This window comes from Panulirus ornatus, chromosome 59 (assembly GCF_036320965.1).
Source record: "Panulirus ornatus isolate Po-2019 chromosome 59, ASM3632096v1, whole genome shotgun sequence".
Taxonomy (NCBI): domain Eukaryota; kingdom Metazoa; phylum Arthropoda; class Malacostraca; order Decapoda; family Palinuridae; genus Panulirus; species Panulirus ornatus.
Window position 1 is genome coordinate 8,605,224 of NC_092282.1, and position 13,092 is coordinate 8,618,315.

The following is a 13,092-nucleotide window of genomic DNA, read 5'->3' on the forward strand; positions in this document are numbered from 1 at the left end:
GAATTGGAACGATGTGGTATACCAGGGTCGACATGCTGTCAATGGATTGAACCAGGGTATAGTGGAGCATCTGGGGTAAACCATGGAAAGTTCTGTGGGGCCTGGATGTGGAAAGGGAGCTATGGTTTTGGTGCATTATTACATGACAGCTAGAGACTGAGTGTGAACGAATGTGGCCTTTGTTGTCTTTTCCTAGTGCTACCTCATGCACATGAGGGGGGTGGGGTTTGTTATTTCATATGTGGCAGGGTGGCGATGGGAATGAAGAAAGGCAGACAGTATGAATTATGTACATGTGTATATATGTATGTGTCTGTGTGTATATATATATATATGTTGAGATGTATAGGTATGTATATTTTGTGTGTGTGGATGTGTATATATATACATGTGTATGTGGGTGGGTTGGGCCATTCTTTCGTCTGTTTCCTTGTGCTACCTCGCTAATGAGGGAGACAGCGACAAAGCAAATAAATATTATTTTATCATACTTTGTCGCTGTCTCCCGTGTTAGCGAGGTAGTGCAAGGAAACAGACGAAAGAATGGCTCAACCCACCAAATACACATGTATATACACACATGTCCACACACAGCACATATACATGTCTATACATCTCAACATATACATATATATACACACACAGACATACCTATATACACTTGTACATAATTCATACTGTCTGCCCTTATTCATTCCGCTTGACACCCCGCCACACATGAAAATGAAAACCCCCTCCCTCACATGTGCACGAGGTAGCGCTAGGAAAAGACAACAAAGGCCACTTTTGTTCATACTCAGTCTCTAGCTGTCATGCATAATGCACCGAAACCACAGCTCCCTTTCCATATCCAGGCCCCACAAAACTTTCCATGGTTTACCCTAGACGCTTCACATGCCCTGGTTCAATCCATTGACAGCACGTTGACCCTGGTATACCACATCGTTCCAATTGACTCTATTCCTTGCACTCCTTTCACCCTCCTGTATGTTCAGACCCCAATCACTCAGAAATCACTCAAAATCTTTTTCACTCCATCCTTCCACCTCCAATTTGGTCTCCTACTTCTCCTCGTTTCCTCCACCTCTGACACATATATCCTCTTGGTCAATCTTTCCTCACTCATTCTCTCCATGTGACCAAACCATTTCAAAACACCCTCTTCTGCTCTCTCAACCACACTCTTTCTATTACCACACATCTTCCTTACCCTTTCATTACTTACTCGATCAAACCACCTTACACCACATACTGTCCTCAAACATCTCGTTTCCAGTACATCCACCCTCCTCCACACAAATCTATCTATAGCACACGCCTTGCAACCATAGAACACTGTTGGAACCACCATTCCTTCAAACATACCCATTTTTGCTTTCCAAGATAACGTTCTCGATTTCCACACATTCTTCAACGCTCCCAAAACTTTCCCAACCTATGATTCACTTCCGCTTCCATGGTTCCATGAGGTAGTTGTATATATATATATACATATATATATATATATATATATATATATGGCTGATTCATGTGAGAAACTGCAGAAGCTGGTGACTGAGTTTGGTAAAGTGTGTGAAAGAAGAAAGTTAAGAGTAAATGTGAATAAGAGCAAGGTAATTAGGTACAGTAGGGTTGAGGGTCAAGTCAATTGGGAGGTAAGTTTGAATGGAGAAAAACTGGAGGAAGTAAAGTGTTTTAGATATCTGGGAGTGGATCTGGCAGCAGATGGAACCATGGAAGCGGAAGTGGATCATAGGGTGGGGGAGGGGGCAAAAATCCTGGGAGCCTTGAAGAATGTGTGGAAGTCGAGAACATTATCTCGGAAAGCAAAAATGGGTATGTTTGAAGGAATAGTGGTTCCAACAATGTTGTATGGTTGCGAGGCATGGGCCATGGATAGAGTTGTGCGCAGGAGGATGGATGTGCTGGAAATGAGATGTTTGAGGACAATGTGTGGTGTGAGGTGGTTTGATCGAGTAAGTAACGTAAGGGTAAGAGAGATGTGTGGAAATAAAAAGAGCGTGGTTGAGAGAGCAGAAGAGGGTGTTTTGAAATGGTTTGGGCACATGGAGAGAATGAGTGAGGAAAGATTGACCAAGAGGATATATGTGTCGGAGGTGGAGGGAACGAGGAGAAGTGGGAGACCAAATTGGAGGTGGAAAGATGGACTGAAAAAAATTTTGTGTGATCGAGGCCTGAACATGCAGGAGGGTGAAAGGAGGGCAAGGAATAGAGTGAATTGGATCGATGTGGTATACCGGGGTTAACGTGCTGTCAGTGGATTGAATCAGGGCATGTGAAGCGTATGGGGTAAACCATGGAAAGCTGTGTAGGTATGTATATTTGCGTGTGTGGACGTATGTATATACATGTGTATGGGGGTGGGTTGGGCCATTTTTTTCGTCTGTTTCCTTGCGCTACCTCGCAAACGCGGGAGACAGCGACAGAGAAAAAAAAAAAAAAAATATATATATATATATATATATATATATATATATATATAAATATATAAAATATCTATTTATTTATATTTTGCTTTGTCGCTGTCTCCCGCGTTTGCGAGGCAGCACAAGGAAACAGATGAAAGAAATGGCCCAACCCACCCCCATACACATGTATATACATACACGTCCACACACGCAAATATACATACCCACACATCTCAATGTACACATATATATATACACACACAGACACATACATATATACACATGCACACAATTCACACTGCCTTTATTCATTCCCATCGCCACCTCGCCACACATGGAATAACATCCCCCTCCCCCCTCATGAGTGCGAGGTAGCACTAGGAAAAGACAACAAAGGCCCCATTCGTTCACACTCAGTCTCTAGCTGTCATGTAATAATGCCCGAAATAACAGCTCCCTTTCCACATCCAGGCCCCACACAACTTTCCATGGTTTACCCCAGATGCTTCACATGCCCTGATTCAATCCATTGACAGCACGTCGACCCCGGTATACCACATCGATCCAATTCACTCTGTTCCTTGCCCGCCTTTCACCCTCCTGCATGTTCAGGCCCCAATCACTCAAAATCTTTTTCACTCCATCTTTCCATCTCCAATTTGGTCTCCCACTTCTCCTCGTTCCCTCCACCTCCGACACATATATCCTCTTGGTCAATCTTTCCTCACTCATTCTCTCCATGTGCCCAAACCATTTCAAAACACCCTCTTCTGCTCTCTCAACCACACATTTCTTATTTCCACACATCTCTCTTACCCTTACATTACTTACTCGATCAAACCACCTCACACCACATATTGTCCTCAAACATCTCATTTCCAGCACATCCATCCTCCTGCACACAACTCTATCCATAGCCCATGCCTCGCAACAATACAACATTGTTGGAACCACTATTCCTTCAAACATACCCATTTTTGCTTTCCGAGATAATGTTCTTGACTTCCACACATTCTTCAAGGTTCCCAGGATTTTTGACCCCTACCCCACCCTATGATTCACTTCCGCTTCCATGGTTCCATCCGCTGCCAGATACACTCCCAGATATCTAAAACACTTTACTTCCTCCAGTTTTTCTCCATTCAAACTTACCTCCCAATTGACTTGACCCTCAACCCTACTGTACCTAATAACCTTGCTCTTATTCACATATACTCTTAACTTTCTTCTTTCACACACTTTACCAAACTCAGTTACCAGCTTCTGCAGTTTCTCACATGAATCAGCCACCAGCGCTGTGTCATCAGCGAACAACAACTGACTCACTACCGAAGCTCTCTCATCCCCAGCAGACTTCATACTTGCCCCTCTTTCCAAAACTCTTGCATTCGCCTCCCTAACAACCCCATCCATAAACAAATTAAACAACCATGGAGACATCACACACCCCTGCCACAAACCTACATTCACTGAGAACCAATCACTTTCCTCTCTTCCTACATGTACACATGCCTTACGTCCTCGATAAAAACTTTTCACTGCTTCTAACAACTTGCCTCCCACACCATATATTCTTAGTACCTTCCACAGAGCATCTCTATCAACTCTATCATATGCCTTCTCAAGATCCATAAATGCTACATACATATCCATTTGCTTTTCTAAGTATTTCTCACATACATTCCTCAAAGCAAACACCTGATAAACACATCATCTACCACTTCTGAAACCACACTGCTCTTCCCCAATCTGATGCTCTGTACATGCCTTCACCCTCTCAATCAATACCCTCCCATATAATTTCCCAGGAATACTCAACAAACTTATACCTCTGTAATTTGAGCACTCACTCTTATCCCCTTTGCCTTTGTACAATGGCACTATGGACGCATTCTGCCAATCCTCAGGCACCTCACCGTGAGTCATACATACATTAAATAGCCTTACCAACCAGTCAACAATATAGTCACCCCCTTTTTTAATAAATTCCACTGCAATGCCATCCAAACCAGCTGCCTTGCCAGCTTTCATCTTCCGCAAAGCTTTTACTACCTCTTCTCTGTTTACCAAATCATTTTCCCTAACCCTCTCACTTTGCACACCACCTCGACCAAAACACCCTATATCTGCCACTCTATATATATATAATGGATTTGTATGTAGCATTTATGGATTTGGAGAAGGCATATGATAGAGTTAATAGAGATGCTCTGTGGAAGGTATTAAGAATATATGGTGTGGGAGGCAAGTTGTTAGAAGCAGTGAAAAGTTTTTATCGAGGATGTAAGGCATGTGTACGTGTAGGAAGAGAGGAAAGTGATTGGTTCTCAGTGAATGTAGGTTTGCGGCAGGGGTGTGTGATGTCTCCATGGTTGTTTAATTTGTTTATGGATGGGGTTGTTAGGGAGGTGAATGCAAGAGTTTTGGAAAGAGGGGCAAGTATGCAATCTGTTGGGGATGAGAGAGCTTGGGAAGTGAGTCAGTTGTTGTTCACTGATGATACAGTGCTGGTGGCTGATTCATGTGAGAAACTGCAAGAGCTGGTGACTGAGTTTGGTAAAGTGTGTGAAAGAAGAAAGTTAAGAGTAAATGTGAATAAGAGCAAGGTTATTAGGTAGAGTAGGGTTGAGGGTCAAGTCAGTTGGGAGGTAAGTTTGAATGGAGAAAAACTGGAGGAAGTAAAGTGTTTTAGATATCTGGGAGTGGATCTGGCAGCGGATGGAACCATGGAAGCGGAAGTGAATCATAGGGTGGGGGAGGGGGCGAAAATCCTGGTAGCCTTGAAGAATGTGTGGAAGAACATTATCTCGGAAAGCAAAAATGGCTATGTTTGATGGAATAGTGGCTCCAACAATGTTGTATGGTTGCGAGGCGTGGGCTATGGATAGAGTTGTGTGCAGGAGGGTGGATGTGCTAGAAATGAGATGTTTGAGGGCAATATGTGGTGTGAAGTGGTTTGATCGAGTAAGTAATGTAAGGGTAAGAGAGACGTGTGGAAATAAAAAGAGCGTGGTTGAGACAGCAGAAGAGGGTGTTTTGAAATGGTTTGGGCAAATGGAGAGAATGAGTGAGGAAAGATTGACCAAGAGGATATATGTGTCGGAGGTGGAGGGAACGAGGAGAAGTGGGAGACCAAATTGGAGATGGAAAGATGGAGTGAAAAAGATTTTGAGTGATCGGGGCCTGAACATGCAGGAGGGTGAAAGGCGGGCAAGGAATAGAGTGAATTGGATCACACAAAGTATAAAAAAAAAAAAAAAAAAAAAAAAAAAAAAAAAAAAAAAATACATATATATATATATATATATATATATATATATATATATATATATATATATATATGTATTTTTATATATATATATATATATATATATATATATATATATATATATATATATATATAGGGAGCGGGGGGCTGGAAATCCTCCCCTCTCAATTTTTTTTTCTTTTTTATTTTCCAAAAGAAGGAACAGAGAAGGGGGCCTGGTGAGGATATTCCCTAAAAGGCCCAGTCCTCTGTTCTTAACGCTACCTCGCTAATGCGGGAAATGGCGAATAGTATGAAAGAAAAAAGAAAGATATATATATATATATATATATATATATATATATATATATATATATATATATATATATATATATATATATATTATCCCTGGGGATAGGGGATTAACAATACTTCCCACGTACTCCCTGCGTGTCGTAGAAGGCGACTAAAAGGGGAGGGAGCGGGGGGCTGGAAATCCTCCCCTCTCGTTTTTTTTTAAATTTTCCAAAAGAAGGAACAGAGGGGGCCAGGTGAGGATATTCCAAAAAAGGCCCAGTCCTCTGTTCTTAACGCTACCTCGCTAACGCGGGAAATGGCGAATAGTTTAAAAGAAAGAATATATATATATTATATATATATATATATATATATATATATATATATATATATATATATATATATATACATATATATATATATGTAGAGCTGCTCCTCTCACCAAGATCCTTGCATTTACCTCTAAACTATCCCATCCATAAACAAATCAAACAGCCACAGTGACACCACACATCCCTGCCACAGACCCACCTTCACCTGGAACCACTTACCCTTCTCTCTTCCTACTCACATACACATCTTACCCTCAATAAAAACTTCTACCAGCTTTCCTCTCAAACCAAACATTCATAATACCTTCTATAGAGGATCTCATCAACCTAATCATACGCTTTCTCCAGATCCATGAATACTGTACAAAACTTCCTTTGATTTGATTTCTCCAGATCCATGAAAGCCATTTACGAAACCATATGCTTTGCTCTCTCTAAACCCATGAATGCCATACACAGATCCCTCTGTTTCTCTCACTACTTCTCACACACACTCTTCAAAGCAAACACATGATGCACACATTCTTCTATCCTTATACAACATTGTTTTCACTGAATCTAAAAGTCAGTGCATACCACTCTCCCACGCAATTTTCCGGGTAAATTCAACAAACTTATATTCCCGTAATCTAAACATTTACCTTTGTCCCCATGCTTATACAACAGCAACATACAAGCATATGCCAATCCTCAGTCACCTTGTCATGAGACGACCACACATGCATTAACAATCTTAACTAACCAATCAATAACACAATCACTTCTTTTCTTGAGAAATTCAACTGCAGTCCCAGCCACTACAACAGCCTTCCCACTTCATTTTATGCATGGCTTTCAACACCTCTCTTTTCACCAATCCACTTGCTAAGACTCTCTCACTGTGCATACCTTCCCAACCCAAACAATCCTCAGCTACCATCCTATCACTAAACATATTCAATAATCCTTTAAAGAATACCTCCATCTCCTCCCTGCTTGTTACCACTTCCCCATTTGCCTCTTCAATGATGTTCCCAGTTCTTCTCTTGTTTTTCTCACACCATAAACCTCCTTTCATAACATTTTTTTATTCTCTCCGAAGTTTGCTGATGCTCTAACTCTAGTTTGCCTTCTTTTTCAACATCTGCACCTTTCTCTTGACCTCCTGCCACTTTCTTTTGTACATCTATCAATCACCTGCACTCCTTCCCTGCAAGTAATCCCCATACAACTCTTTCTTCCATTACACCATTAACTGAGCTTCATCATCTCATCATTCCCTACCCTTTCTCACATAACCACCTTCCACTTCCTGTAGGCTACATACTTCTCTTGCTCATATCAGCACTGCTTTCGTAAATACCTGTCATTCCTCACCCATTCCCCTAGCTTCATTTCTTATCAACCTTTGCTATCTACACTCAATCCCTCATGTTATCTCCTCATATAAGCTTATTTTCCAAGCTCTCTGACTTTCACCAGCACCTTCCCTCCCATACTATTTCCTCTTTTCTAAAAACCTTTCCAGATCCTCAATATCATCTCCACCAAGCAGTGATCAGATACCCCCAACAGCTTCCCCTCTCGGTACATTCATATCAAAGAGTATCTCTTTTCTACACCTATCAATTAGTTAATAATCCAATTATCCATTCTTACCATTTTTACCTAATCATCCATACATACCTATACTTATGTTTGTCCCTCTTTTTAAATCAGGTATTCCCAATCATCAGTCCCTTTCTAGCACACAATTCAACATACTGTTCATCATTTTCATTCACAGAACTGGGTACCCCATGTCCCCCAATTACACCCTTAACATTTAAATCACCCAATCTCACATTCAAAACAACCATCACTAAAACCCAATCCCTACCATCAAAATTGCTGACACACTCACTCCTGACACGCTCCTCCCAAAACAGTCACCTCTCTTCTTTTGTCCTCTCATTTCCAAGTGCAAAGGCTCTAATAATGACCCACTTGTACTCCACTCTTATTCTTACAAATATCAGTCTGGGATCACTTCCTAACTCTTTCACACATTCTCACAACTCTTACAACTGAAGTGCTACCCTTTCCTTAGCTCTTGCCCTCACACTAACCCCTAACTTTTCTCCTCAGACATTTCCAAACCATTCTTCTCCCTTCCTCTTAAGCTCTGTTTCACCCAGAGATAATACATCAAGTTTTCTCTCCTCCAACATACCACCTATCTCTCACTTATCTTGATTACATACAAACACATTCAGCACCCCAGCCTAAGCCTTCATAGAGGATAAGCACTCATTGCCTGGCTACTTCTTGTTCCAACTTTCAGAAACTGGAAAAACAAGAAAGGGACTGTTTCTAGCACCCTGTTTCTGCCCCCTTTAATCATCTTCTATGACATACAAGGTATATATGGAACATACTCTTTTCCCCCTAACCCCTAAAATCTTTTAAAAAAAGAATATACAATACCAACAACACAATTATTAAGAGATTTTTTTCAGTATAGAATTAGTAGCAGATTACACTATTACTAAAAAAATAAACAATCTGCTCTCATCACTACTTTATCTTGTATGAAATGACTCAGGAAACATTATGCATGTTCTGAGTTTCAAGAACTGACTCCTTTTCAGTAGGATCATACATATATCAGGCAAGTCACAAGAGCAACTCACAGTGTTGCGCTGAGAGTCAGAGCGAAGAGGATCCTCAGCTGCCAACATACCAGATGAGATGAGAATACAGACAAGGATGACATTACTGAAGAGACTGTGGTTGCAGATCTTATGACAAAACACACGGAACCTGTCAAAATCAAAGGGGGTAAATGACAATTTCAATGAAATAAGTAGCTGTTTCTATATTGCCTATGTATGATATTCTTGCAGTAAAACTGGGTACTGAAAAGATATGTGTACTTACTAATACAATACTTAAATATCAAGTGGTTGGACTTATAACTCCCAAACACTTTCACCTATGGTATGTAGCCTACACTAATGTATTTTCCAATAAATATCAGATTTGAGCTAGCACAAGCCAGTATGTCCTCTTCTCAGCCTGAGAGGTAACCTCAAGGTATACATGTTCCTCATACCTTGTCAACAATCATTTTGGAATAAGAATTATGTGATAAGCCCAAAAGTGATAGAAGAGTGACTCCATAATCATAACAAACATGTGAATACAGCTATTGTAGTTAGTTCTTCTTAAAACTTATTTTCATTTACAGACACAAACACCTATATACACAAATACACACACCACATAGACTAGGTGCTATGTGGGGCCATGGGTGCCGTAGATGCAGTGAGCACCTAGAGAAGGCATGGAACTGCCCATCATAGTCATTAGGGAGTTACAGAGGCCCCTGAACAGCTCCAATGGCTCATCCTTTGTTTGGGTTGCCTTCTATGGCCAGCGGAAAGGGGCTAACGTACAGTATGTAGATCGATATTCATAGCACCTAGCTACATCACAGCATACTGACATTCAAAGCACCAAATGGGTTAAATGTTTTTAAGTATCATTACTGTACTACAACTACTATATATCAAACACAATACAATTACAGGACAAAACAGTCATATAAGCAAGTTGATGATTTTGGTGTAATGTGGTGGCAAAAACTTTGAATTCAGAATGCTTCCTAATGTAACTGTATTTTCTAGAAAAGTGAAATGTGGTACACTTAATGGAATTTTGCTTAATACAGCATTATTTGGAAATATATCAGGCATATCATTCAGTAAATGTCTGTACCTAAATCTAGACTAGATGGCAGTATTGTACCTCTACTTGAGGTAACTCTTCATAGTGCAAGTCAACTCATCCCATTTCATTAACACATGAACATTAAGGTGAATATATCACTAGTTCAAGCCACTCAAAGGGGCAAATTTCTTGGCTGCTTCCTACTCTTATGAAGCACGATTGGTGATGGATGAATGTAGGACTGTGCATAGGTCACAATTTCAGTGGAACTAGTTACTCTGAACGTTTTTACATTATGTCCTAGTGGTAGTTTTAGAAAGTGTCTGAAGGAGTCTAAAGTTTCTAGTGCATTGGATAGTCTGGATGAATGAACCCTCATCTATGAATGAACTGTCAGGAGCCTCCAAATCTTCAAGAATATTAAGGAAGTGTAACTCATATTATCAGCATTCTTTGTAGTAAGAGCAGTATAGCAGCCAAAAAGCATTCTAGGTGAGGGTGACTGGCTTTATGTGAGTATGTGAGTATTAGATCTTTCATTCAACATAAATGGCAAATACAATGCTGCCAGTTTTCAGGGTCAGGCAAGTGGCTGAATACAGTCATCCTTTATATGTGCATGTTAGTTCATGACAAGTTATCTGTAAGACTTAACTAATATGGCATAGCTATAGTAGTCTCACTTCATGGTTAGCCAGCAGAATGAGCAAGAAAAAAAACTCAGTCGTTATAGGCAATTAAGGTCGAATCATAGAATAGCTGTTGTCATGTTAGTAGCTCCCATATCCTTACTGGTGAGCATCTTATCACTAATATTCTTGGCACTCATCCTCTTGAACCTGCATATATTCTGAGGGTGACTGCATTAATTGACAGTGACCAATATAATGGCAGTACTTTGAGTACATCATGTCATCAATATGATACTGACCATAACAGAAAATATGTCTCCACAATATCACTTAGTTTTTGAAACAACTGTGTCAAATATCTGTCACCTTATGAAGCGGTCCAAGTGCAGTGAGAATGTACCAAGTTTTACATCATTACACTGTGGAATGCATTATGAAAAAAGAAAAAAGAAATCTCAGTATAAGCAACAAAGCAGGATATTGCTCCTTGGTAGCTTTTGAGTTCCCACAGCCAATGATACTTTATATAGGTGTGGTGTTCCCACAGCCAATGATACTTTACATAGGTGTGGTGTTCCCACAGCCAATGAGGTTTCTTTTAATTTAGTTAATGGTAACAATCATCCCATTCTCTCTCCAATCTCCTCTTTACAACTGCAAATTGCTTGGTAAATATCTATACCTCAGTATGAAATCACTTTACACTACCTATGCACCCTAAGAATGTGACCTATTAACTGTCCTCATGATCTAGCACAAATGCTTCAGAAATGCACAAGAAATCTTTGTTAATGGAAAATGATGTTCTATGGCTTGTATGAAAAAATTAGATGGTGAGCTCAGCACTATTACTGAGTTTTCACAAAAATGCAAGGAAAGGAATTACATGATCTTAGTAACAGCCCAACTTGAAGAGAAAAAGAACAAAATCATAAGTGAAATTCAGAAGTGTGGTGAAGATAAAGCTTTTAGACTGAACATTCAACACCCTATGTGGAGGATCAATCACATAAGAACACCTATGAATCATAACAATCCCAAAATCTATTTATCTATTTATCCTACGATCAATTTCTATGGAGGAAACCTGGTGCTACCTAAGATCATTCTGAATGTTCCTGCAAACCAAGGCTGCACTGCTTCCAGTGGCATTGAAATATAGATTTCTTTGGCGTGAGAAATCAATTGACAAGACTGTATTCCTAATGATACAGCCTCACAAAAGGTGACCTTGTGCAAGGCAAGTCTGGTAACACCAGAATCATTCCAGGAAAAGAAGAAAGCATCCGTGCTAAAAATAACAACACTTAAAAAATAATGGCATGACTGGTATATCCATAAACCGAACCTACCAAATGAATAAAGATCCAGATGGCCCTCGGCCCTCAACTGAAAAATTTATGTATTTAGGAACATAAGCAAAAGTGCAAAAACCATGTAAGGCTCATCAATTTCCATAAAAGACAACCTTAGTCAAGAGGTCTTCAATATCCAGCAGCAGCACGAGATGTTAGAGCTTTATAAAGTTTGCAAAAATGGTCAGATCATGCAACTCTGCCAAAAGATAATGACTGAAAAGGAATGACAAGGAAATGTACAAAACTTGTTATAAACTATCTATATCTATGGTGCCTGTTCTAACTGGAGCTCCCTCAAAGAGGTGGTCATGGCAATAAAGTCTCCATAACTAGTGGACTCCAGTGCCACTTCTTAGCCTTTAGAGCCTCACTCTTAACAGGCCACTGGCAAAAGGCAACTCTAGCTCAGTGTTTGCAGAGGTTCCTACCTAATGTTACTACTGATTACTACTAACTAGAGCTCCTGCCTACTACTTATTCCTAATGCTCCTGCCTACAACTTCTAACTAATGTTTCTCCCTAATGCTCCTGCCTAAATGTTCCTTTCTACTACTACTTTCTACTGCTCTTACCATTTTGCCAAAAGGCAGGGCTAGTGCATAGTGCTCACCAAAGGAAAATTTAGAGTTATGAGGAATGAGCTGTGTGAGTTAAGTGTGGTCAAGTGTTATGTGTAGCAAGGAGATTGTATGTTTGTGGACAGAAAACCAGTAGTCCACATGTAAGTGAAGCAGAAAGGAAAGACAGCTACCTGGGTCAGAAGAGTGCAACTTGACAACCACTTAAGTGCTGGCTCACTACGCAACTGTCACTAACCCTCCTAAAAGCCAGGTGGGTAGTCCTGATAACATACCTTCATGGTCACTGGCTGCCTACCAACCACTACCGATCTGTTAAAAACTATGTAAAGAAATACTTTTACAGTACAAGAGTGTTAGATAAAGGGAACAGAATGAATGAGGACATTGTCAATGGACAAAATATACATAAATCTAAGAGGTTGTATGACAGGCTGTTTAAGAGATGGGGCCCCACAAGTGTAAAACTCCCTGCCTGTACAGTACAAATAGGTAATCATTATGTGTATGTTAGCCATCTGCATACAAT

The 13,092-nt window shown here is 40.2% G+C and overlaps 1 protein-coding gene across 45 annotated transcripts in view; it reads right to left on the reverse strand.

Moving 5' to 3' along the window:
- Window positions 1-13,092, reverse strand: part of LOC139767191 (muscle calcium channel subunit alpha-1-like) — a 1,449,841-nt gene that overhangs the window by 543,793 nt on the left and 892,956 nt on the right. For all 45 annotated transcript variants that reach the window (XR_011717010.1, XM_071696301.1, XM_071696297.1 and 42 more), the window contains one exon: window positions 8,957-9,086. Coding sequence is in view for 44 of the 45 variants with exons in the window: in XM_071696301.1 (XP_071552402.1) it covers window positions 8,957-9,086 (130 nt within the window). In the remaining variant the exon portion in view is untranslated. The remainder of the gene's footprint in view (window positions 1-8,956; window positions 9,087-13,092) is intronic.